Raw genomic sequence first — 27989 nt, 5'->3', positions numbered from 1 at the left:
TTCCCACAGGCATAGAGAGGATAGTCACCCATCTGTCCAAACAGAAAGTGCCAATTGCAGTAGCTACCAGCTCTTCGAAGCAAATGTTTGACCTAAAGACAACCAAGCACAAAACGCTTTTCTGCTTGTTCCACCACATCGTGTGCGGCGATGACCCAGACGTGAAGAAAAGTAAGCCTGCACCTGACAGCTTCCTGGTCTGTGCTAAGAGATTTGAACCTCTGCCACCTCTTGAAAAGGTAAGGCAGATTTTTTTTAAACAAACTTTCCCTTTTTGCGGGCTTCTTGGGACCTTTTGAACTTTTCGGTTTCCCAAGGCCCACGATAAGATTCCACCCAATGTCTATGAGGTCGCAGGGCAGGAAGAAAAGAAAGAACCCAGGGACATACTTGTAGTATAGTGTTCAATTCTGGTCGCCACACTACCAGAAGGATATGGAGGCTTTAGAAAGGGTGCAGAAGAGATTTACCAGGATGTTGCCTGGTATGGAGGGCATTAGCTATGAGGAGAGGTTGAATAAACTCGGTTTGTTCTCACTGGAACGACGGAGGTTGAGGGGCGACCTGATAGAGGTCTACAAAATTATGAGGGGCATAGACAGAGTGGATAGTCAGAGCCTTTTCCCCAGGGTAGAGAAGTCAACTACTAGGGGGCATAGGTTTAAGGTGCAAGGGGCAAGGTTTAGAGTAGATATACGAAGCAAGCTTTTTACACAGAGGGTGCCTGGAACTCGCTGCCGGAGGAGGTGGTGGAAGCAGGGACGATAGTGACATTTAAGGGGCATCTTGACAAATACATGAATAGGATGGGAATAGAGGGATACGGACCCAGGAAGTGTAGAAGAATTTATTTTAGACGGGCAGCATGGTCGGCACGGGGCTTGGAGGGCCGAAGGGCCTGTTCCTGTGCTGTACTTTTCTTTGTTCTTTGACATTGATGGCTGGGTTGTCGAAATGTGGTAAAGAAAGGGAATCTTATCAATGCACTTCGAAAAGCATATTATGATCAGCCAAAGTCAACATTGTTTTACAAAATGGAAATTGAGTTTGATAAATTTATTAGAGCTTTTTTGAGGATGTAACTAGTCTTTGATTTTGATTTGATTTGATTGAGTCGGGTAGATAAAGGGGTACCAGGAGATGTAATATACCTGGATTTCCAAAAGGCATTCAAGACCAAGAGTAATGGATCTAAATTTGTTGACAATACAAAGCTCGGTGTAAATGGAAGTTGTGAGGAGTATGCAGATGCTGCAAAGAGATATAGACAATGTGAGTGGGCAACAAGATGGCAGATGCAATATAAAATGGGAAGTGTGAGGTTAGTCATAAGAATAGAAAAGCAGAAGGTCGGGAGGCAGTAGCTTAGTGGTATTTTTACTGGACTAGTAATCCAGAGACCAGGATAATGAGCTGGGGAACCGGTTCGAATCCCTTCATGGCAGGTGATGGAATTTCAACTCAATAAAATATCTGGAATTAAAAGTCTTAATGATGACCATGAAACCATTGTTGATTGTGGTAAAGACCCATCACTAATGTTTTTAGGGAAGGAAATCCTGACCTGGTCTGCCCTACATGTGACTCCAGCCCCACAGCAATGGGTCTTAAATGCCCTCTTGAGTAGCAAGCCACTCAGTTGTACTCAACCACTATAAAAACACAAAAAAGGAATGAAACTGGGCGGACCACCCGGCATCGAACCAGGCACCGGAAATGACAACGGCAACCTCAGCCCTGTCTAAACTGCTAGGTCCTCCTTACTACATCTGGGGCGTCGTGCCAAAGTTGGGAGAGCTGTCTCACAGACTAATTAAGCAACAGCCTGACGTAGTCATACTCACAGAATCATTCCTTATAGACAATATCCCAGACAGCACTATCACTATTCCTAAGTATCTCCTGTGTCACTGACAGGACAGAACCAGGTGGCACAGTGGTATACAGTCGGCATAAGTGACCACTGTGATGGGCCAGGGATTAGAAAACTCCAAAGCATATCATGAAGTTCACCTGACCTACAACTTTATTTATTTTGGTTACGAAGAGCACAAGGACCTGCCTTTCAGATGTTATTCAACAGAGGCCTTCAGCACTTTTAATCAAAAACAAAGTTTATTCTACAAATTCAGTTAACATTTCTATAAACACACACAGTGAGCATTTTATCAACTACAAACATAAATACCCCACACAGCTACAGTACTATATATAATATATATATATATATAACCCTTAATAACTTCCCTTTCAACTGTTTCAACTTGATAACAACATCCACTAAACCAGGAAAACCCTTTTTACCGAAACAGTAGGTTTGAATTCTTTCCAGAAAACAGTTATCACTTTCAAATTATAAAGCGATCTGGACACCTTTTAACTTGCAGAGAAAGAGAGACCAATGAAACCTTCCTTGTCTGAATGCAGCTTCCAACAGTGTAAACCGAAAGTAAAACTCAGAGCCACAGCCAGCTCCCAGCTCAAAACAAAAGTAAAAACCAGAACCACAGCCCAGCTCCACCCACACAATGACATCACTGCAGCCATTTGAGAAGACAAAATATTTCTTAAGGGGACTCTCCCATGCCCAGTCCTTGTGGAGACAAAGTCCTGTCTTCACATTGAGGATACCCTCCATTGTATTGTATGGCACTACCACCCTGCTAAATGGGATAGACTTTGAACAGATATCAAGACTGGGCATCATGAGGTGCTGTGGGCCATCAGCGGCAGCAGCAGAATTGTATTCAACCACAATCTGCAACCTCAAGACTGGCATACCTCCACTCTACCATTACCACCAAGCCAGGGGATCAACCCTGGTTCAACAAAGAGTGCAGGAGAGCACGCCAGGAAGCAACATCAGGCATACCGAAAAATGAGGTGTCAAACCTGGTGAAGCTACAACACAGGACTACTCCGGAGGTCCCCAACGTCACAGATGTCCGTCTTCAGCCAATACGATTCACTCAATGTGATGTCAAGAAATAGCTGAAGGCACTGGATACTACAAAGGCTATGGGCCCTGACAATATTCCGGCAATAGTACTGAAGACTTGTGCTTCAGAACTTGCCGCACCCCTGGCCAAGCTGTTCCAGTACAGCTACAACACTGGCATCTACCCGGCAATGTGGAAAATTGCCCAGGTATGTTTCATGTGCACAAGAAACAGGACAAATGCAACCCAGCCAGTTACCCCTCGATCAGTCTACTCTCCATCATCAGCAAAGTGATGGAAGGAGTCATTAACAGTGCTATCAAGCAGCACTTACTCGGCAATAACCTGCTCACGGACACTCAGTTTGGGTTCTGCCAGGGTCATTCAGCTCCTGACCTCATTACAGCCTTGGTTCAAACATGGACAAAAGAACTGAATGCCAGAGATGAGAGTGACAGCCATTGACATCAAAGCGACATTTGACTGAGTGTGATATCAAGGAGCCCGAGCGAAACTGGAGTCAACAGGAATCAGGGGAAAACTCTCCGCTGGTTGGGGTCATACCCGGCACAAAGTTAAATGGTTGTGATGTTTGGAGGTAATCATCTCAGCTCCAGGACATAACTGCAGGAATTCCTCGGGGTAGGGTCCTTGGCCTAACCACCTTGGGCTGTTTCATCAATTATCTCCCTTCCATCATAAGATCAGAAGTGGGGATGTTTGCGGATGACTAGTCAGCAACATCACGACTCCTCAGATAATGAAGCAGTCCATGTCCAAATACAGAAAAACCTGGACAATATCCAGGCTTGGGCTGATAAGTGGCAAGTTACATCCACGCCACACAAGTGCTAAGCAATGACCGTCTCCTACAAGAGAGGATCTAACCACTGCTCCTTGACATTCAATGGCATTACCATCGCTGAATCCCCCACAATCAACATCCTGGGGGTTACCATTGATCAGAAACTGAACTGGGCTAGCGGTATAAATGCTGTGGCTCCAGGCTAGGTCAAAGGCTCGGAATCCTACGGTGTGTAACTCACCTCCTGACCTGACCCCCCCCCCCCCCCCAGATGAGTGCAGCTCCAACAGCGCTCAAGAAGCTCAACACCATCCAGGACTAAACAGCCCACTTGATTGCTCTTACTTCCACAAACGTTCAAATCCTCCACAAACATTCAAACACTCCACCACCGACGGACAGCGCAGCCGTGTGAACCATCTACAAGATGCACTGCAGGAACTCACCAAGGTTCCTTAGACTGCACCTTCCAAATCCAAGACCACTACCATCGAGAAGGCCAAGAGCAGCAGATACCTGGGAACCCCACCACCTGGAGGTTCCCCTCCAAGTCACTCACCATCCTGACTTGGAAATATATCGCCGTTCCTTCACTGTAAAATCTGGAAACTCCCTCCCTAACGGAAAATGGGTGTACCTAAACCTTAAGGGATTAAGAAGGCAACTCACCACCACCTTTTGAAGGGCATTAAATGCTGGCCTAACCAGTGACGCCCACATCCCGTAAATTAATTTTTAAAATATATTTTAAAAGGCGTCGAACTTGTAAATATCGATGTTCACAGAGAATTGGGTGTGCTACATGGAATTCAGCAAGTTAACAATCAGGTACAGTATGCGAATAGGATGGCAAATGGCATGTTGGCCTTTATTCCCGTAACAGCCTCCCCGAACAGGCGCCGGAATGTGGCGACTAGGGGCTTTTCACAGTAACTTCATTGAAGCCTACTTGTGACAATAAGTGATTTTCATTTTCATTTAATTATTGCAAGGGAATTAGAGTACAGGAATAAAGAAATCTTGGTAGTGGGGTGGCAAGGTGGCACAGTGGTTAGTACTGGCACTGAGGACCAGGGTTCAATCCCGGCACCGGTGGAGTTTGCACATTCTCCCTGTGTCCCACAACCGAAAGATGTGCAGGGTAGGTGGATTGGCCACGCGAAATTGCCCCTAAAATTGGAGACAAAAAGAAAAGGGTACTTTAAATTTACAAAAAAAGTTTCGCTACAATTGTACAGGGCATTTTTATGACCAGGGCCAAAATTCTCCAGCCGTTCACCGGTGGCGGGATTCAATGGTTGCGCCAGCAGCGCACCACCGCCCGTGGGTTTCCTGGCCGCATGGGGTGCTTTGATGAGAATTTCCATTGACAGCGGCGGGAACAGAGAATCCTGCCGCCAGCGAACGACGCGCCGCCTCCTGCCGTCGGGAAACATGCGGCTGGGAAGCTGGAGATTCCAGCCCCAGATCCGGAATAGTGTCTCCTGTTTTGGTCCCTGGGATGTGAGGATCATCTGAAGATGAGAGACTGAGAGTCTGGAATTTAGAAGATTGCGAGGTAACCTCATTGAAACATACAGGATTCTGGGGGGGATTCACAGGTTCGGAACGGAGAGGTTGTTTCCCTTGGGTTGGGAATCTAAAGCACGCAGGCACTATCTCATGATCAGGGGCCAATCACTTAAGACTGAGGTGAGGAGAAATTTCTTCAGGATTGTGAATCTTTGGAATTCTCTACCCCAGAGGATTGTGAATTGTTAATTATATTTAAATTTGGATTTGAATTTTTTTTGACCTCTTGGAGAATCAAGAGATATGGAAGAGGGTAGGGAAAGTAAGGTGAAGCCAAGATCAACCATGGTATTGAGTGGTAGAGCAGGCTTGAAGAATCTCATCTGTCCTCAAATAAAATCCTAGGATGATATTAAGCGAGGAATGTGACTTGTATTCGTATAGCAGTTTTTACGACCAGTGAAAAGCATTTTACCAGGCTGCAACTCCATCCGAAGGTCATCCTGTGTACGGAGTTCCCTCTTCATTGTGCTGGCCTGGCAGCGAGACCGTGGCAATCAATCATTAAAAATTATTTACAGTTCCTCCGAGATTGCACTCTGAAGACAGCTCCAACGTGAGGTGCCCTCATGTTCTTCTGCCTGTCGCATCAACAACCTCTCCCGCACTGTGAGACCTTCCCATTGGCCCCGCTAGATCCTGGAGATGGCCTTTTAATTGGTTGCTTACAGTAAGATTGCGATAGTGGGCAGCAAGGCATTGGGGGTCCCACATTTGGCCCCAACCTCTGGATATTCAAGAGGTTCTGTTCTATTCTTTCATGGGATGTGGTCATTGCTCGGCCAGAATTTATTCCCCATCCCTAATCGGCCTCAGGAAGGTGGTGATGAACTGCCTTCTTGAATCGCAGCAGTCCATGTGATATAGATACACCGACAGAGCTGTTAGCAAGGGAGTTCTAGGATTTTGACCCAGCAACAGTGAAGAAAGTGGCCAGTCTTGCCCTTTTTTTCAGTCTAGCCTCCATGAGATCATAAGAAGTAGGATCAGGAGTGGGCCATTCAACGCGATATGACTCATCCAAAGGTGACCTTTACACACTGTCTTGCCTGCTCTCATCACCCTTGTATCCCTTGTTATTTAAAACTCTGTCTAACTCAGCCTTGAATATATTCAATGACCCACTGCTCTGTGCAGAAGAGAATTCCAAAGACTAATGACCCTCAGAGAAGAAATTCCTCCTCATCTCCATCTTAAATGGGAGGCCATTAACTTTAATATCCCAGTGTGGCTATCTGAGTATGCAGTTCACCAATCTTAATTACCACGCTTGGTGCATTTACATACATGCACTGTAAACCTAATTTTACACTTTATTACATTGCCTATTAGTCTGATCCTATTTAATCTTTACTATTTTTTACTCAAGTTTTACACATCTTCCCATCCTTCATCTACCTCGATTCTCCTCTCCAATGGAGCAGCACAATGGCACAGTGGTTAGCACTGCTGCCTCACAGCTCCAGGGACCTGGGTTTGACTCCGACCTCGGGTGACTGTCTGTGTGGAGTTTGCACGTTCTCCCCGTGTCTGCGTGGGTTTCCTCCGGGTGCTCCGGTTTCCTCCCGCAGTCCAAAAGATGAGGAGGTTAGGTGGATTGGCCGTGCTAAATCGCCCCTTAGTTCCAACGGTTGGAAAGAGTGGGAAATTGGGCCTGGGTGGGTGCTCGATAGGCCAAATGGCCTTCTTCTGCACTGTAGGGATTCCATGATACTATAATGCAATATCCTAGTGCATTCTTCTGCCAAGTTAATTTAAAATCTCGACAATAGCATTAGCAAACATCAAACATTATTATTCCTGGCAAACCATTCCAGTCTTTACGGGCCGCACCTCACTCAGAACCCATCCCAATGTCCCAGGAATCTAAAGCACTTTCTTTTTCAGGATCTCTCCAACCATGTATTCATCTGTTCTATCCTCCTCTTTTTGTACTCGCGAGCCTTTTGAGGTCCTGCTTCCTAATTTGTTTTCTTGTTCCCTAAAATCTGCTTGCTGGACTTCATATCTTTCTACCTATGCCTTTGGTATCTACCCCTCCAACTCCCTCAGAATGTTCCACAGTGACATACTTAACACTGGCAAAGGCAGTAGCATACCACCCAGATTCACATCCGCCGCAGAGATGGCTGTGTGTTCCCCTAACTATTGAATCCTCTTTTCACTAATGCTTTTCTAATCATCCTCCTGCCCCAATACAACTGAACCACCCATGGTAGCCTGGACTAGGCTCTGGCTGCACCAAGGAACCATTACTCTCACCATAGACGTTGGTGGTGAGCTGCCTTCTTGAACTCTTGTGGTCCATGTGATGTTGGTATACCCATAGTGCTGTTAGGCAGGAGTTTGTGGATTCTAGCTCATATGTATGTAAGACGAGCACAAATTATTTATTTAGTTTCTCTGTCATTTTCTTATTTCCCATTATAAATTCTCCTGTCTCTGTCTTAAATGGGCCCACATTTGTTTTAACCTTTTCTATCAAAGCTTTTATAGTCCATTTTTATGTTTCTCACTTGTTCATTCTCATATTTTATTTTGTCACGCTTTATCAGTTTTTTGGCCCTTTGTTGAATGCCATCCCTGGGGGCGTTTAAGAGTCGACCACATTGCTGTGGGTCTGGAGCCACGTGTAGGCCAGACCGGGTAAGGACGGCAAAGATGGGCTTTTACGACAATCATGGTCATAATTAGACTTTTGATTCCAGATTTTCTTTTTTAATGAATTCAAATTCTACTAACTGCCCTGGTGGGATTCGGACCCAGGTCCCCAGAGCATTACCCTGGGACTCTGGATTACTAGACCAGTGACAATGCCACTACGCCACTACCCCCCCTTGACCTAATACAATCTTAGTCACGATTGGATTACTTTTCTTTTTGAAATTTCAGTTCCCAGCCTTGGTCACCCTGCAGCCATGTCTCTATAATAGCAATGAGCTCATATCTGTTTAACTCTGTGCCATGAATTCATCTACCTTGTTGCAAATGTTCTGTGCATTTAGAGTGTCTTCAATTTTGTATTTAACATTGTTTTGTATTTTTACCTTATTTGATGTGTGACCAGACCCCAACAGTGGCTAGGATACTGGACCGAAACCTCAATATTTTAGTTTATTTGTAACACTGTGCGGAAAGACCATTTCGCTCCAAGAGTGATTGCATGAAGAAATGGGGCTTGGGTATTTTTAAAACAGAACTTTATAGTGAATATAATAACTTTTTAACTTTACACCCAAAAAGAACAGCTTACAATTTCCCTTAAACACTACCAACACTAAACAACAAGAAAATAAACATACAGCTCTCAATCTATCTTACTGTGAGAGAATTGTGGACTCAGCGTCAGACAGATCAGAATTCACCTCCCCTCTCCAAAGCATTCACCAAAAACTGCCTCTCTTCACAGCTTTCTCCAAAAACTGCCTCTCCAAAGCTTCTCAAAATGTCTCTGTCCATTCTTTGGCTCCACCCAGCAATGACCTCCTCTCCCCAAGGTGAAAAGAATTTATCTCTGCAGGCTGCAAAGCACTTGAACTCCCCAGGGACTTTCCCAGTCAAACCACAGTCTATTAGCTCGACCAGTGTTTTTCAAACTTTTTACCAATAGATCATCCTGCACATCATTGAACTGTGGGAGGAAACCCACGCAGACACGGGGAGAACGTGCAGACTCCGCATAGACAGTGACCCAAGCCGGGAATCGAACCAAGGACCCTGGTGCTAACCACTGTGCTCCTGTGCCACTCACAGAGATCTGGACGCCAGTTTAAAATACCAGCCTGGCACCCTGGAGGCTGACCACTTGCGGGCCTCCGATCCCCATTTGTAGAGACCATTACTGAACGGCGCTTAGCTGGGGTCTCCTCAGCGAGGCCTATAGATGCTTGATGGCTGTTCCATCTGGCGTGAGCTCTTTTAAGTTCTTTTTTAATGAAAATGAAATGAAAATGAAAATCACTTATTGTCACAAGTAGGCTTCAATGAAGTTACTGTGAAACGCCCCTAGTCGCCACATTCTGGCGCCTGTTCGGGGAGGCTGGTACGGGAATTGAACCGTGGTGCTGGCCTGCCTTGGTCTGCTTTAAAATCCAGCTATTTAACCCAGTGTGCTAAACCAGCCCCTGAAACGCTGCAGGCCTATCTTTGTACCAATAATTACGAGTTGAGACTCATTCCTTTTAGCTTCCTCTGGATTCTGAAAGAAAACTGGTGGATTCTTGCTGAACAATGCAGGATGCAACGTCTTCCAGGTTTTAGGTTGATGAGGGCAATCTCTTTATTATAATCTTTATTAGTGTCACAAGTAGGCTTACGTTAACACTGCAATGAAGTTACTGTGAAAACCCCTAGTCGCCACACTCTGGCGCCTGTTCGGGTACTTTGAGGGAGAATTCAGAATGTCCAATTTACCTAACGAGCACATCTTTTGGGACTTGTGGGAGGAAACTGCAGCACCCGGAGGAAACCCACGCAGACACGGGGAGAATGTGCAGACTCCGCACAGACAGTGACCCAAGGCAGGAATCGAACCCAGTTCCCTGGCGCTGTGAAGCAACAGTGCTCACCACTGTACTACCGTGCCGCCCTTATATCTCTTTACATCAGCTGAAAAACATCACTGAGTCTTCAACAGAGATACAGAAAGCTATACAAATCATTTTGAACAGAAACTCTACCTTTGCTTCGAGGAGGATTTGTTCTCTTGTACTATTTTAAAATCCACAGCCTTGTTTTCCGATTTCTTCATGGCCTCTGACCCCCCCCCCCCCCCCCCCCCCCCCCCCCCACACACACACACACACACATGAGGCAACTGAGTTCCTCTAATACAGGCCTATTGGGCATCCCTGATTTTAATCACTCCAACATTGGCAGCCATACCTTCAACTACCAAGGGCATAAGCTCCAGAATTCCTTCCCTAAACCTTTCCGCCTCTTTACCTCCTTTTAAGACACTCCTTAAAATCCACCTCATGGACCAACATTTTGGGGCCCTGCCCCATTAGCTCGTTACGTAGCTGGGTGTCAAATTTAGATTGATGCTCCTCGAGGGAGCTTGGAATGTCTTGCCATGTTAACAAAGCTGTACGAATAAAACGTATTATTGTTGTACCCGAAGAAATAATAATAAAGTGAAATAACCTAAGTAAAGTTCCTCCGGTCACTGTGTGTAAGTCGCCTCATAAACATTGCAAGGAGGATTTCTCCTGGCTATTATTTCCTGAAATATGCAATCTAAATGGACAGGTTTACCATTTGGCTGAAAATAGATAACAGCGGAAATCCATTTCCCTCAATCAGTTGCAATTGGCAACATAGAAAACTGCACTTAAGGCAGCTTTCTAGAGGTGCGAGATAAATGAATGCTGATTCGGGGAAGGAGAAGTGGGTGACAAAAAATTTCAAGTGGTGACCTTCAAGGAGGCGTTTAACGGAGGAACGAAAGTGATGAGAGAGAGAGAGAGGGGTTCAGGGAGGGGGAATTTGAAATAGATGATGCATTTTCTTTATGTATAATCTTGTGAACTGGATGAGAAAATATTAAAGCCTGATGCAAGAAACACAGTTTAAATAGCATATTTTGCAGGTCTGTGATAAAGCTGTAGTTTAGATGCTCCTGCAGAGAATTTTCTCAAATTCAGGCTCACGAACAGGGCGCCGGAATGTGGCGACTAGGGGCTTTTCACAGTAACTTCATTGCAGTGTTAATGTAAGCCTATTTGTGACAATAAAAAGATTATTTATTTATTTATTTATTACATCCAATGCAGGTACAGTGAAAGTAATTTTAAATCTGATGGGCCTAAAGTTGCTGCTCTTGGAAAATCAAAAGCTGTAGTTATAAAATAACTAAAGCTATGAGCGATTTTTAAAGTGAGACTAAGCTCTCCAAGACTATGCCCAATGTTGCAATGCCATTCAGGCTGGTTTGGTCTGAGAGGAGAGACCCCCCCACCAATTTACTTCAGGGGCGATAGAATCACAGCCAGAGAGTCCATAGGGGCAGCTGTTGAATGACTCGGATACGAAAGGCACCTAATATCAATTTGAGTCAGGGTCCTTCCAGGTTAATTCAACCTCGATACATGCATCTCAACTAGAGACCACAAGAAATGGGAGCAGGAAAATCCATTCGGCCCTTCAAGTCATTCAATGAGATCATAGGTGATCTCTTAACTCCTCTTTCCTGCACTCCCCCTCCCAAGATGCCTCCCTTGTTGATCAAAAGTCTTAACTCAGCCTTGAATACATTCAATGACCCAGCCTCCACTGCGCTGAATCCTGAAGATTAACAACCCTCTGTGAGACAAACTGTGCTCCCTAGTTCTAGATTTCCCCACAAGGTGGAACATCCTCTTAGCATCTAACCTGTCACAAGTCCCCTCAGGATCTTATATGTCTTAACAAGATCACCTATTGTTCTTCTAAGCTCCAATGAGTAAAGGCTCAACCTTTCCTCAGAGTAATGGTTTAAATGTTATACTTTGTCTCTAAGAAGCAGCAAACAGCTAGGGCAGCACTTTGTGGGTGGTGGGTTTCCCACCCTGCCGCTTGAAGAGTTGGAGGGAGGAAGACTTAAGCCTCATTTCCGAATTTGACATTCGGCTGTAACTTCCTCAGAGTGTCAATCAGCAGCGGATTCTCGGCTCCTATCTCACCAACCTTCCTAACTCGGACCAGAAGAGACTCGGGCAGCACACCGCATCCCTGGCTCCAGTGGCAAAGTGCAAAAGGAATGGAGTGAAGGAGGCCACGCCCCCTTTTTACAGCACCAGCTGCCGTAAGGCAGGTGAGTTTAAAGGTCCCCTTGAAAGAGAAAAGTTAAGTTTCTGAGGAAAGTGAATGGGATGGAGGTTCAAACATCAGTGGGGATCCTTCCCCACATGTGGGTGAGTGGTCGGATTTTAGGGGTGGTAGGGGGTTCGAACATCGATGAGGTGGGGGAGGGGTTCGGTCATCAGGGGGAGGTGGGGTATTCGGATATCGGTGGGGTTTCAGATCTTGGTTGGGGGTGGGGGGGGTGTCAAACATGTGGTTGGGCCGAGGCTGGGAACTCGCATGCTGGTGGGGTGGCTGAGGGTGTGTAATACTGTTGGGGGTGACGTGTTTAGTTGGGTGGGGAGGGGGGCTGGGTCAGGATGTGGAGTGTGCCCAGTCCGGGTTTCGATCTATATCTTCAAAATTGTTACACTGAAGTTAGAAGTGCTTTATTCCTTCGAACTCTTTCAGAGTAACTATCAGCTTAAAACTGGCAGAACCATCCGAAGTTAGTGCTTCAAATTGCTTTGCCGGATCATTCTCACAATTATCCAGAGGGGGTGAGTTAGCCCTTCTGGACAATTGTTGGGTAAACCCTTACCTGGGAACGTCCGAGAGGGATTCAACATTGGGGAGCCTGGGAGTTACCGGCCATTACCTGAAGTGTGATTCAGTGCTAGGTGGGGTTAGATCTGACTATGTTCAACTATATAACAGATGATTTCCTAATTCGCACATAAATGGGAGCTCGGCAGGCCTGTTGATTAAGGTAGCATGCATTTGAGCCAAGCAAATTAGGAGGTTCGACGTTTAATTCCTTGAGCAGGCAGTTTAGGAACGATAAAGCTGTCCACAGGGAGCTGGGGATAGGGAAGGTAAAGTTATCCTGAGCTCCCATTCCTACTTGTTGCCCCAGTGACTACTGCTGGGAAGTGCATGCATATTAGGCGGGATCAGGATCAGTTGAAATACTGCCGTCTTGTGGAATTGCTTGCCAATACAGACTGCACAGAGGCACAGATGACTTGTGGAACCTATACCCCAGCACAAGTTGGTGCCTTCCGGGGGGAGGAAATGTTGCACTGGGTTAATGACTCCAGGTTTACTTTACAAACGGTGGACACAAATGTATCATGTTACTCGGCCGTTTTGGAACTGAAGATAGATGTCCAAAGTGTCTGAAGTCTGCTAAATTTCATCGGGCATCAGAGAGATCAAGGCAACTTGGATAGCCTGTCAGTATGATTAACAAGGAGAGCCCACCAACCCCTCACTAATATATTTATCAGATACTCCTTAAAATTTACAACACATAACAAAGGTAAATCAAGTTGTGTTCGTACTAGGATTTAAGCAACAGATAATGATGGATTTGTACATTAAATTTTAGTGCTGCGTCGACTTGGATTCTGTCCTTTCAAAGTTAGGTTACCTCTGCACAGAGCATCCCGAGCTGTAAGATTGGAAAAATTCCAGGGGAGAAGAACTAAGGGTGGATTTTTAACCACAAACAATTCTCTCCAGGTGTCACTGTTACAGTGCTGGTAACTACTGAGAGTTATTGTTGGCAATGAATTAGGAGTATCACACAAAGTGTATTGATGTTGCATTACGAGACTTTGGCTGAAATGCATGTAGTTTTAATGGTGCACTTCCACACTGGGGAAACAACTGAACTCAAGGGAAATGTAATTTCCTTTGTTTGTTCCTCCTGTCTTTTTCTCTTTGTTTCTCTTTCTGTCCCTCACTTTGCAAGGAAACGCTCAGGTTCTGGGAGTATCTCAGCGATCTCATTATGTCAGTGGTGTTTCTCCACAGTAAACTTGCCCTCTTAAACCCTCGCAGCACACGTCGGCTGGTAGTGTGGACATTAATTTTTAATTTAAAAAAAAATAATCTTTATTTCGCAATTGGCTTACATTAACACTGCAATGAAGTTACTGGGACAAGCCCCTAGTCGCCACATTCCGGCGCCTGTTCGGGTACACGGAGGAAGAATGCCCAAATGACCTAACAGCACATCTTTCGGGACTTGTGGGAGTAAACCAGAGCACCCGGAGGAAACCCACGCAGACACGGGGAGAACGTGCAGACTCCGCACAGACAGTGACCCAAGCCGGGAATCGAACCTGGGACCCTGGAGCTGTGAAGCAACAGTTGGTTATTGTGTGCTACCATGCTGCCCATTGAATGTCCTGTCAGACAAGTGCACAGTGGCTAGCATTCAATCTTTGAACTGTCCGTTGTGCAAGAATGCAGAGGAAACAGCAAAGGACTGCAGCTGGAAAGCTGAAATTGTGAGGAGGTATTGGTACAGATTGGATTGGATTTGATTTGTTTATTGTCACATGTACCAAGGTACAGTGAAAAGTATTTTTCTGCGAGCAGCTCAAACAGATCATTACGTACATGGGAAGAAAAGGGAATAAAAGAAAATACATAATAGGTCAACACAACATATACAATGTAACTACATAAGCACTGGCATCGGATGGAGCATACAGGGTGTAGTGTTAATGAGGTCAGTCCATAAGAGGGTAATTTAGGAGTCTGGTGACAGCGGGGAAGAAGCTATTTTTGAGTCTGCTCGTGCGTGTTCTCAGACTTCTGTATCTCCTGCCCGATGGAAGAAGTTGGAAGAGTGAGTAAGCCGGGTGGGAGGGATCTTTGATTATGCTGCCCGCTTTCCCAGGCAGTGGGAGGTGTAGATGGAGTCAATGGATGGGAGGCAGATTTGTGTGATGGACTGGGCTGTGTTCACGACTCTCTGAAGTTTCTTGCGGTCCTGGGCCGAGCAGTTGCCACACCATCCTGTGATGGAGCCCGATAGGATGCTTTCTGTGGTGCATCTGTAAAAGTTGGTAAGGGTTAATGTGGACATGCCGAATTTCCTTAGTTTCCTGAGGAAGTATAGGCGCTGTTGTGCTTTCTTGGTGGTAGCGTCGACGTGGGTGGACAAGGATAGATTTTTGGAGATGTGCATCCCTAGGAATTTGAAACTGCTAACCATCTCCACCTCGGCCCCGTTGATGCTGACAGGGGTGTGTACAGTACTTTGCTTCCTGAAGTCAATGACCAGCTCTTTAGTTTTGCTGACATTGAGAGAGAGATTGTTGTCGCTACACCACTCCACTAGGTTCTCTATCTCCCGCCTGTATTCGGACCCGTCGTTATTCGAGATCTGGCCCATTGTGGTCGTATCGTCAGCAAACCTGTAGATGGAGTTGGAACCAAGTTTTGCCACGCAGTCTTGTGTGTACAGGGAGTAGAGTAGGGGAATAAGTACGCAGCCTTGCGGGGCCCCGGTGTTGAGGACTATTGTGGAGGAGATGTTGTTGTTCATTCTTACTGATTGTGGTCTGTGGGTCAGAAAATCAAGGGTCCAGTTGCAGAGTGGGGAGCCAAGTCCTAGGTTTTGGAGCTTTGATATGAGCTTGGCTGGGATTATGGTGTTGAAGGAGGAGCTGTAGTCAATAAATAGGAGTCTGGTGTAGGAGGCCATGTTTTCGAAATGCTCTAGGTATGAGTGTAGGGCCAGGGAAATGGTGACTGATGTGGACCGGTTGCAACGATATGCGAATTCCAGTGGTTCAAGGCGTTCTGGGAGTATGGAGGTGATGCGCTTCATGATCAACCTCTCGAAGCACTTCATTATGACTGAAGTCAGGGCCACTGGACGGTAGTCATTGAGGCAAGTTGCCTGGTTCTTCTTTGGTACCGGTATGATGGTGGTCCTCTTGAAGCAGGTGGGGACCTCGGAGTGGAGTAGGGACAGGTTAAAGATGTCCGCGAATACCTCTGCCAGCTGATCCGCGCAGGCTCTGAATGCACGACCAGGGATCCCCTCCGGGCCCGTCGCCTTCCGAGGGTTCACTTTCAGGAAGGCCAATCTGACTTCGGAAGCTGTGATGGTGGGTATGGGTGAATTCTGGGCTGCTGGGGCACTCGCCAGCGGATTGTTGGTTACCTGCTCGAACCGAGCATAGAATGCATTGAGTTCATCGGGGAGGGCACCCCTGCTGCTGCCAGAGATACTGTTCGGCTTCGCTTTGTAGCCCGTTATGTTGTTTAGTCCTTGCCACAACCGCCGAGAGTCTGTCTGTGACTCTAGCTTGGTTTGATATTCTCTCTTGGCATCTCGGATGACTTTGCGGAGGTCGTACCTAGATTTCTTATATAGATCAGGGTCGTCTGTCTTGAACGCCTCAGATCTGTCCTTCAGTAGGGAGTCAATCCAGCGATTGAGCCGTGGTTTCCGGTTGGGGAACGCACGTACTGCTTTCTTTGGCACGCAGTCGTCCACACATTTGCTGATGAAGTCTGTGACGGTGGTGGCATACTCATTTAAGTTGGTCGCTGAGTTCTTAAATATGGACCAGTCCACTATCTCTAAGCAGTCACGTAAGAGCTCTTCTGTCTCCTCGGACCAGCACTGCACAACCTTCTTTGCTGGATTCTCCCACTTGAGTTTCTGCTTGTATGCCGGGAGAAGGAGCACCGTTTTATGGTCTGATTTCCCAAAGTGAGGTCGGGGGTGGAACGGTAGGCACCCTTGTTTTTTGAGTAGCAGTGGCCAAGAGTGTTGGCGCCCCTGGTGGGACAGGAGATGTGCTGGTGGAATTTTGGCAGTACACTCTTGAGTTTGGCCTTGTTGAAGTCTCCAGCCACGATGAACAAGGCCTCCGGGTGTTCTGTTTCGTAGTTGTTTATAACTGTGTATAGTTCGTCCAGCGCCTTCCTCACTTCTGCCTGGGGTGGGATGTAGACTGCTGTGATCATAGCTGAAGTGAACTCACGTGGAAGATAATATGGGCGGCACTTCACGGTCAGGTATTCCAGGTCTGGGGAGCAGTAGGTCGCCAGGATCGCCACATCCAAGCACCAGGAAGAGTTGATGAGGAGGCACACCCCTCCACCCTTCGCTTTGCCTGATGATGCCGTGCGGTCCGCCCGGTGAATTGAGAAGCCTTCAGGTTGTATGGCACAGTCCAGTGAGGCAGGGGTGAGCCATGTCTCTGTGAAACAGAGCACACAGCAGTCTCTTACTTCCCTCTGAGAGGTAAGTCTGGCGTTAAGTTCATCCAGCTTGTTTTTGATCGCTTGGACGTTTGCCAGGAGTATGCTGGGGAGAGGGGTCTTGAAACCGAGTTGCTTCAGTCTAACTGCAGACCACCGCGTTCCCCTCGCTCCCTTGGTCGGCAACTGGATGATCCTGGGATCAGATGGGAGATGTCAGCTCTTGTGGAAGGTAGGTGGTTGCGTCTGTTGCAGTCCACAGTGCTGGCGGGGACCAGGGCGCTGTTTACGTATCTGGGGTCGCGTCTGGTAGGGTCCCGGGCACTGGTTGAGGTAGAGGGGTGATGCACGATCAATGACCACTAAAGCGATGTTGTAGTCCAACTGAAGGCTTTAATAAGCTCGATGTTTCCCCCAGCAGCTCAGGTACAGAATGAGGGCTGCTGGGGCGACACGGGTTCTTATACCCCACCTATCAGGGCGGAGCTATTATACACTCTAGCCAATAGCAAGCATACAGATTCTACCAATGGTTCTTTAGCCTCTTAGGTACTGTAATACCTCTAATACCACATTCACCAACTGTTATAAAAGTTCGGCGGGGGTGGCCGCCAGAAACTACAAAACATAACAACATGGTATAATTAGTTATGGAGGTACCGTAATACCTCCGTACAGTGTTTGGTAACTATTTACAAGACTGGTAGCTATGTACATTTGGTGTTTTATATTTACAGATTACAGTTAAAATGAAGCAATCAGTCGATTGGGGGCCTTGGTCGTCCTCTGTGATCGTCGGAGCCTCGGTAGTGACTTCAGTGGAGGCTCGGGCGTCTGTGACTCCGGGAGCGTGGCTTCGATCTCCATGGCAGCTTCGTCACCCCTAGACGGCGCTGGTGGGGAAAACGGCTGACCTGGGAAGGGAGTGCCTGCAGGGGGCGTCGGTGGGTGGGGGGGCCTAGACAGGGGCGGCGGAAGGACCGATTCTCCTGTAAGGTGCTGCGGTGGAGGGGAGGGTGGGACTGGTGGCTGGGATGTGCGTGGGGTTCCGGCAGGCGCCAGGTCCAGTAGGGAGACCGTATCTTGTCGGCCGTCGGGGTACGCCACGCGTACTGGGGGTTAGCATGGAGCAGATGGACCCTCTCGACCAACGGGTCCGACTTGTGCGCCCGCATGTGTTTTCGGAGCAGGATGGGTCCGGGTGCTGCCAGCCAGGTCGGGAGCGAGATCCCAGAGGAGGATTTCCGAGGGAAGACAAGGAGACGTTTGTGAGGTGTCTGATTGGTGGTTGTACAAAATAGTGACCGGATGGAGTGGAGGGCAGCCGGGAGGACTTCTTGCCAGCGGGAGACTGGGAGGTTCCTGGACCCTAGGGCCAGTAGGACGGTCTTCCAGACCGTTCCGTTCTCCCTCTCTACCTGTCCGTTACCCCGGGGGTTGTAACTGGTCGTCCTGCTCGAGGCGATGCCTTTGCTGAGTAGGAATTGACGCAGTTCGTCGCTCATAAAGGAGGACCCCCTATCACTGTGTATGTAAGTGGGGAACCCGAACAGTGCAAAGATGCTATGGAGGGCCTTGATGACGGTGAAGGCGGTCATGTCGGGGCAGGGGATGGCGAATGGGAACCGGGAGTACTCGTCAATCACGTTCAGGAAGTACGTGTTGCGGTTGGTGGAGGGGAGGGGGCCTTTGAAGTCCATGCTGAGGCGTTCAAAGGGATGGGAAGCCTTTATCAGGTGCGCTCTCTCTGGCCGGTAGAAGTGCGGTTTGCACTCCGCGCAGATTTGGCAGTCCCTGGTGGCAGTCCTGACCTCGATGGAGTAGGGCAGGTTGCGGGTTTTGACGAAATGGAAAAAGCGAGTGACCCCTGGGTGGCAGAGGTCCTCGTAGAGGGATCGGAGGCGGTCTACTTGTGTGGTAGCTCATGTGCCGCGGGACAGGGTGTCAGGAGGCTCATTTAGCTTCCCGGGACGATACAAGATCTCGTAGTTGTAGGTGGAGAGTTCGATCCTCCACCGCAAGATCTTGTCGTTTTTTATCTTGCCCCGCTGTGCATTATCGAACATGAAAGCAACCGACCGTTGGTCCGTGAGGAGAGTGAATCTCCTGCCGGCCAGGTAATGCCTCCAATGTCGCACAGCTTCTACTATGGCCTGGGCCTCCTTTTCGACTGAGGAGTGGCGGATTTCGGAAGCATGGAGGGTACGGGAGAAGAAGGCCACGGGTCTGCCCGCTTGGTTAAGGGTTGCCGCCAGAGCTACGTCGGACGCATCGCTCTCGACTTGGAAGGGGAGGGACTCGTCGATGGCGTGCATTGTGGCCTTTGCAATATCTGCTTTGATGTGGCTGAAGGCCTAGCGGGCCTCTATTGACAGGGGAAAAACTGTGGATTGGATCAGGGGACGGGCCTTGTCCGCATAGTTGGGGACCCACTGGGCGTAGTAGCGAAAAAACCCTGGGCAGCGTTTTAGGGCCTTCGAGCAGTGAGGGAGGGGGAACTCCATAAGGGGGCGCATGCGTTCAGGGTCGGGGCCTATAATTCCATTTCGCACTACGTAGCCGAGAATGGCTAGACGGTCAGTGCTAAACACGCATTTATCCTTATTGTATGTTAGGTTAAGGATTTTAGCGGTCTGGAGAAATTTTTGGAGGTTGGTGTCGTGGTCCTGCTGGTCGTGGCCGCAGATGGTGACATTATCGAGATACGGGAATGTTGCCCGTAAACCGTACCGGTCAACCATTTGGTCCATCCCGCGTTGGAAGACCGAGACCCCGTTAGTGGCATCCAAGGGAACCCTTAAGAAGTGATAGAGCCGCCCGTCTGCCTCGAAGGCAGTGTATTTGCGTCACTAGTGCGGATGGGGAGCTGGTGGTAGGCGGACATGAGATGCACCATGGAGAAGACCGTATAATGCACGATCCTGTTTACCAGGTCGGATATGCGGGGGAGAGGGTACGCGTCCAGCTGCGTAAACCTGTTGATGGTCTGACTGTAGTCGATGACCATCCTATGCTTCTCCCCGGTCTTTACCACCACTACATGAGCTCTCCAGGGGCTGTTACTGGCTTCAATGACCCCTTCCCTCAGTAGTCTTTGGACTTCTGAACTAATAAAGATCCTGTCCTGGGCACTGTAGCGTCTGTGTCTGGTGGCGACGGGTTTGCAATCCGGGGTGAGGTTTGCAAACAGGGAAGGCAGGTCGACCTTAAGGCTGGCGAGACCGCAGACAGTAAGGGCGGGTATAGGGCCGCCGAATTGGAAGGTCAGACTTTGAAGGTTACACTGGAAGTCTAAACCCAGGAGTGTAGCCGCGCAGAGGTGGGGAAGGACATAGAGACGGAAATTTTTGAACTCCCTTCCCTGGACTGTGAGGTTTGCTACAAAAAAACCCTTTATCTCAACTGAGTGGGAACCGGAGGCCAGTGAGATTTTTTGATTAACAGGGTGGATGAGGAGGGAACAGCGCGTTACCGTGTCGGGGTGTATGAAACTCTCCGTGCTCCCAGAGTCAATTAGGCAGGACGTCTCGTGCCCGTTGATGAAAATGGTCATCGTAGCGGTTGAGTGTTCGAGGTCGAGACTGATCCAGAGTCACCGAGGCCAATCGCAGTAGTTGGGAATTTTGTTCAGGCAGTGTGTGGGCGGCCAAGCTGGGTGCCTGGGGGTTCATCCAAGATGGCGTCTCCCATAGGGCGCACATGGCCGGGGGTGCACAAAATGGCGGCACCCATCCCTCAAGCGTGGCGTCCGTGGAACAAGATGGTGGCGCCCGGGGTCCTGGGATATGGGGGCGGCGGCGACCGCTGGCCACACGGGGCCCATGGAGAAGTTTGTGGTGGCGGTCCGGATTTGCCGCTGGAGACCTCGGCCACCGCTCGGGCCTGACATACCCCCACGAAATGGCCCTTTTTGCCGCATCCCTTGCAGGTGGATGCGCGGGCCGGGCAGCGCTGGCGGGGGTGCTTGGCCTGCCCGCAAAAGTAGCAGCGGGGCCCCTCGGGGTTACCAGGCCGCCTTGCAGCGCAGGCCTGCAGGGGAACGGGGGAAGTCTCGGGGTCGGCCGCTGCGGTGTTCCACGCTGCCCAGGGGGCTGCCGTGCGGTCGGGAACGTAGGCGCGGGTGTTCCTGGAGGCCATGTCCAGGGAGCCTGCAAGGGCCTGTGCCTCCCTGAGACCCAGGGTGTCCTTCTCTAACAGACGCTGGCGGATTTGTGATGAAAGCATACCTGCCACGAAAGCGTCCCGGACTAAGAGTTCCGTGTGTTCGCTCGCCGAAACTTGCGGGCAGCCGCAGCATCTTCCCAGCACTAGGTGTGCGCGGTAGAATTCCTCCAACGATTCCCCAGGGGTTTGCCGTCTTGTTGCAAGCAGGTGCCAGGCGTAGACCTGGTTTACTGGGCGAATATAGTGTCCTTTTAGCAGCTCGATTGCTGCATCGAAGTCTTCCGCTTCCTCGATGAGGGTGTAAATCTCTGGGCTCACCCTTGAGTGCAGTTTCTGCTCTCCCGTGGGTGCTTTTTCGGCCGTCTCGAGATACCCTTTAAAACACGCCAGTCAGTGCTTAAAGATTGCCGCTGAGTTCGCCGCGTGGGGGCTGAGTTGCAGACACTCCGGCTTGATTCGGAGCTCCATCCTTTCTTCTTAAAAATCTAGCTTATTAAATTGATGCACGATCAATGACCACTAAAGCGAGGTTCTGGTCCAACTGAAGGCTTTAATAAGCTCGATGTTTCCCCCAACAGCTCAGGTACAGAATGAGGGCTGCTGGGGCGGCACGGGTTCTTATACCCCGCCTATCAGGGCGGAGCTATTATACACTCTAGCCAATAGCAAGCACACAGGTTCTACCAATGGTACTTTAGCCTCTCAGGTACCGTAATACCTATAATACCAAAAGCGGTTGCTAGGGGGGCATGTTTGCGATCCGGATGGGTCCCGGCGTTCTGCGGGCGCGGGAATACCTTGCAGCGCGTTTGGGTCCTCGCGCGGGGTCTCCCCTGTTTCGGGAGTCCTGGGTCGTGGGCAGGGGCTTCCTGAGGCAGGTTGGGCTGGGTCCTGTGGTCTGTTCCCTCCCTGGGCGTTCCTGGGGTCGGATCTTGAAGTAGGCCCAGTCGGGCCTCCACGTGGATTTTTCTTTCTTCCATCACCAAGTAGGTTGGGTTGTTGGCCAGGCCTCTCCGGGTCGGGTCGCTGGGCGAGTCTCTCGGGGTCGCGTTGGGCCGGGTCTTGCCGTCGGGTCGGGAGCTCCGGGGTCTGGGCAAGGTGATCCGGGGGCTGGGGTCGGTAGTTAGGCCGGGTTGGGAGCTCCGAGGTCCGGGTCGGCTCCAAATCGAGGTCGGGGCTCCACTTCCGGTTTGGGCCCGATCTTCTTCCAGGTCGCGGAGGTCGGGTCAAAAGGTCTCCACGGGCCTCGGAGGATGTTCAAGCCTGCAAGAGAAGATAAAAGAGAGAGGTTAGTAATAATGTTAGTTTTAGAATTAATTTTTAAAAGATTAGAACGAGTATAAATTAAGTAAAAAGTGGATCTGTTGGGGAGAGCTCGCAGAGAGTCGCCTCGCTCCGGCGCCATCTTGGAGGAAGAAGTGGATAGATGGAAGTGATGAATTCAGTTAGTTTTCGAAATGGGTTCCAAAGAGCTGGGATATACTGACAGAGATTAAACCTCTACTGATGCTGTTAGACGCTGGGGTGCATGAGCTCTGTTTAAATACAAATATAAGCTGACCAGGCTGCATGTTAAATTTCACATCTTTAATTGTGGCTTTATAGGAACATTAGGAAGAGAATGAAGCCATTCAACCCCTCCAGTATGTTCTGTCATTCACATAGACCATGGCTGGTTTGTCCCTCAGCTCTGTTTACCCGCCTTTACTCTATTCCTTGACACCCTAAGCTAACAAAAACCTATCTAACTCAACCTTGAAAATTTCAGTTAACCTAACATCTATTTTTTTCTTTGGGGGTGGAGTGTTTCAGGTTTCCAGTTCCCTTTGTGTGAAGATTTGCTTCTTAATTTCACTGTTAAATGGCCTCAATCTAACTATCTGCTCTTTTCTCACCAGAGAAAATAGCTTCTCTGCATCTATGTTATTCAATCCTTTTATCATTTTAAATACCTCGATTAGATTACACCTCAAACTATTGAAAGCATACACATCAACCTACAAAACCCAGTAACTCAGTAAAGCTGCCAAACAGCTTGCAACACAAAACTAACACAGCCCCAAGAAAGATGTGACATCTCAAGGAATAATGTACAACTGAAAAACAACCCTTAATAAAGGCCAGTCGTCTAGATAGCTGCTTCATGAGGACTAAGTAAGTTAATTTATTTTTTATTACTTTGGGGAGTCCAAGGTTTTTATTATTGTTTTGGGATCACATTCTGCAATTCAGTTTGTTTTCTGTGCCAAAAATATATATTTTAAGGCTGACTGCCAGACAGGATGATAGAAACTGCCCTCAACAATAAGGCAGTATTCAACCAGGTTTTGCACTAAGGAGCCCTGGCAAAATGGAAGTCAGCAGAGGTCAAGGGAAAAGTGGTTTCATTGACTGGGGCCTTATCTGCTCCAAAATGAGATGATCCGCTGTCAACCCTGGCTTGGTTGGCAGCACTCGCGTTTCTGAGTCACACAGTTGTGCGTTCAAGTCCTACTTATGAGACTTGAGCTCAGAAACCTAGCTGACCCTCCAGTACAACAGCGAGTGTTACGGTGCCAACAGATGCTACTATTGGACAGTCAGGCCCAAGATTGGAACCCTGGCATAATAGACCATAACTCCACCATACCCAACACCTCCCCCATCACCCATGGGACCTTCCCATGCAATCGCAGAAGGTGTAACACCTGCCTCTTCCATGCTTGACATTCCAGCCCAAAACACACATTCCAGGTTAAGCAGCGTTTCACTTGCACCTTGTCCAATTTGGTCTATTGCATTTGCTGCTCCCAGTGTGGTCTCCTCTATATCGGAGAGACCAAACGTAGACTGGGTAATCGCTTTGCTGAGCACCTTCGATCTCTGTGCATTCAGGACCCTGACCTTCCCGTTGCTTGCCATTTTAACACAAGACCCTGCTCCAATGCCCACATGTCTGTTCTTGGCCTGCTGCAATGTTCCAGTGAAGCTCAACGCAAACTGGAGGAACAACATCTCATCTTCCAGTTAGGCACGCTGCAGCCTTCCGGTCTCAACATCGAATTCAACAACTTCAAATGATTAGCTCTACCCCACCTCGACCCATTTGTTTTCATCCCATTTCATTTTAACTGTCTTTTACCATTTCTTTCTCTCTTGTCTTTCTTTCTTTATATTCAGCCCCCCCCCCCCATCTTATCCGCCTTTCGTTACCCTTTCGCCTCTTTGCTTCCCCCTTCCCCTCCCACTACATCTATATCTGTCACAGTGCACCATCTGATGTTAGTCTCTCTGCAGTTTGGCCTTTCGCATCTTTTGTTCTCTCTGGAGACACTCTTTCCCCTTGGTTTCTGTGGTTATAAGCACCCCGTTTCCCTCGGTTTCTCTGGCTATGACTCATCTTTCATTCTCACTCCACAGTATAAATATTTCCCACTTTCGCTGTCTTTAGCTTTGACACAGGGTCATCTGGACTCGAAACGTTAGCTCTTTTCTCTCCCTACAGATGCTGCCAGAAATTTTCCAGCATTTTCTTTTTGGTTTCAGATTCCAGCATCCCCAGTAATTTGCTTTTAGACCATAACTTCTGTTTTTTTGTTTTGAGATATGGATAATAGAGTCACAGGATTGCCAATTAACGTTTAACAAAAGAATAAAAATTTTATTAAATATGAAAAGTTGGACTACAGTACAATACTCCTTCATCTCACACATATCTTCACAGATGTTTAAGGATAACACAAGTTGCACAAAATATATCTTATACTATAATGGTGTGGGTAAGTACACAGTCCTTGTAAACCAACAGGCCAACTGTGGTCTGACTCACCACACTCTGAAAAAATGGCTGATGTCACCCAATACAACCTTTGTGAATTTCTCATCAAAAATCCCCCCGATGGTTGTCACACTGAGCGAACTGGTCTCCCTGGAGCTCTGACTTCCACACAAGTGTTTCCAGACTCCACTCTCGAAAAACATGTCTTAGAACTCTTCTCCCACGCAATATTTTCTCTCAAGAGACCTTTACCAAGGATCCACTTCCAAGATTTCAGTGTTTCCTTTCAGTATCCCTCTGCCTTGCGTTGCCGCCGACAAGCTTCCACATGGCCTCTCAGGTACCCAGCCAACAAATACGACTGCTTCACTGGCTGCATTAAGGTGTCGTCAGTCTCAAGATTACTTCAGGTACCTGGCTTTCCTCACGAGCTGAATTTGCCAGATCTGCATCTTTTAACTCTGTCTTTTACTGTGATCCTCTCTCTGCCGCTTTCTTTAACTTCGGTAAACAGTCCCGAGTTCAGATTCCAGCTCCTTGCCCCTTTTACTTCAGTCTTCCTGGGACCGTTTTTATCATTCCCTGATTTTAGAACTATTTGTTCTTTAGCTTCTGGAATTGGATTTGGATTTTGTTTATTGTCGCATGTACCGAGGTACCGTGGAAATTTTTCTGCGAGCAGCTCAACAGATCATTAATTACATGAAAAGAAAAGAAAAGAAAATACATAATAGGGCAACACAAGGTACACAATGTAATTACATAACACCGGCATCGGGTGAATCATACAGGGGTGTAGTGTTGATCAGGTCAGTCCGTAAGAGGATCGTTTACGAGTCTGGTAACGGCGGGAAGAAGCTGTTTTTGAGTCTGTTCGTGCGTGTTCTCAGACTTTTGTATCTCCTACCTGACGGAAGAAGTTGGAAGAGTGAGTAAGCCGGGTGGAAGGGGTCTTTGATTAGGCTGCCCACTTTCCCCAGGCAGCGGGAGGTGTAGATGGAGTCAATGGATGGGAGGCAGGTTCGTGTGATGGACTGGGCTGTGTTCACGACTCTCTGAAGTTTCTTGCGGTCCTGGGCCGAGCAGTTGCCATACCAGGTTGTGATGCAGCCCGATAGGATGCTTTCTGTGGTGCATCTGTAAAAGTTGGTAAGGGTTAACGTGGACATGCCAAATTTCCTTGGTTTCCTGAGGAAGTATAGGTGCTGTTGTGCTTTCTTGTTGGTAGCATCGACGTGGATGGACCAGGGTAGATTTTTGGAAATGTGTACCCCGAGGAATTTGAAGCTACTAACCATCTCCACCTCGGCCCCTTTGATGCTGACAGGGGTGTGTACAGTACTTTGCTTCCTGAAGTCAATGACCAGCTCTTTAGTTTTGCTGGCATTGAGGGATAGATTGCTGTCATTGCACCACTCCCCTAGGTTCTCTATCTCCCTCCTGTATTCTCACTCGTCGTTATTTGAGATCCGGCCCACTATGGTCGTATCGTCAGCAAACCTGTAGATAGAGTTGGAACCAAATTTTACCACGCAGTCGTGTGTGTATAGGGAGTAGAGTAGGGGGCTAAGTACGCAGTCTTGCGGGGCCCCGGTGTTGAGGACTATTATGGAGGTGTTGTTGTTTATTCTTATTGATTGTGGTCTGTTGGTCAGAAAGTCGAGGATCCAGTTGCAGAGTGGGGAGCCAAGTCCTAGGTTTTGGAGCTTTGATATGAGCTTGGCTGGAATTATGGTGTTGAAGGCGGAGGTGTAGTCAATAAATGGGAGTCTGATGTAGGAGTCCTTGTTGTTGAAATGCTCCAGGCATGAGTGTAGGGCCAGGGAGATGGCTTCTGCTGTGGACCGGTTGCGGCGGTATGCAAATTGCAGTGGGTCAAGGCATTCTGGAAGTATGCAGGTGATGCGCTTCATGACCAACCTCAGCAAGTCATCAACCAAAGTATCTGACATACCAAGCCCGGTGGTGATGGGGAAGTGAGAACGAGGGCTGGTAGAGGATGCTACTGGTAGCAGTCATAACAGTCATAACAGTCATAACACGGCCACTGTCCACAGATCGGGGCAGATCCTCTTGAGGCAGCAGAACAGACCTTTTCAGACACCACACAGCAAGATAATTAGAAGGACAAACTTATTACTCTTGGTGATTTCAATGCCTGAGTGGGCACAGGCCAAACTAAGAGAGCAAACTAGGCTGATGAACTTCTTTAGACTGCTGATAAAAATGACATGAAGGCTCTGCATGAAAGTCTGCAGTCAGTCTATGGCCCCCAAACCAACAGTGTGACACCCATCCTCTCAGCAGATGACAATCAGTTTCTAACAAATAGACATGAGATTCTCTCTTGTTGGACAGAGCAACTCAACAATCTCCTAAACCAATAATCCACAGCGTACAATGGTACCATTGAGCCACTTCCACAGCACCACACTCTTGAGAGTTTGCTCTCAATCCTTTTCAAGCAGAAGTCACAAAGGCCATAAAGCAGCTTTTCTCGGCAAGTCACTGGAAGCTGAAGACGCCCTACCTGAAGTGTTCAAGTACGGAGGGACTGGCATAGTTCGGAAATTCATAAGTCACTTCTGCCTAATCTGGAACTAGGACATTGTGTCCCAAGACTTCAAGGCTGCCTCCGTAACTCATCTCTGCAAACGGAAGGGAAACAAATCCATCTGTGACATTCAGATTTAGATTTAGATTTATTGTCATGTGTACCGAGGTACAATGAAAAGTATTGTTTCGCGTACAGTCCAGACAGATTACTCCGTACATGAAAAACATAGGGGGCGAGATTCTCCGATATTGAGGCCAAGTGTTCGTGCCGTGGTGAACGCCGTCGCGTTTCACGACGGCGCGAACAGGGCCCGGGCACGACGTGGGGGCCAGCACGGTGCTGGAGTGGTTCACGCCGCTCCAGCCTCCTTATGTGACGCCAAATGGGCGCCGCGCCAACCCGCGCATGCGCAGTTGG

General features: G+C 48.3%; 1 protein-coding gene across 5 annotated transcripts in view; it reads left to right on the top strand.

The window, feature by feature from the left end:
• Positions 1-27989, top strand: part of pudp (pseudouridine 5'-phosphatase) — a 51098-nt gene that overhangs the window by 6382 nt on the left and 16727 nt on the right. For 3 of the 5 annotated variants that reach the window (XM_072477368.1, XM_072477365.1, XM_072477364.1), the window contains exon 3: positions 10-239. In XM_072477368.1, coding sequence (XP_072333469.1) covers positions 10-239 — 230 coding nt within the window. Of the gene's footprint in view, positions 1-9; positions 240-11940; positions 12110-27989 lie in introns of all 5 variants that reach the window. The other 2 variants (XR_011935246.1, XM_072477366.1) reach the window with 1 other exon arrangement.

This window comes from Scyliorhinus torazame, chromosome 15 (assembly GCF_047496885.1).
Source record: "Scyliorhinus torazame isolate Kashiwa2021f chromosome 15, sScyTor2.1, whole genome shotgun sequence".
Classification (NCBI taxonomy): domain Eukaryota; kingdom Metazoa; phylum Chordata; class Chondrichthyes; order Carcharhiniformes; family Scyliorhinidae; genus Scyliorhinus; species Scyliorhinus torazame.
The sequence above is the reverse complement of the archived record's forward strand: the minus strand, read 5'-3'. Positions and strand labels throughout refer to the sequence as shown.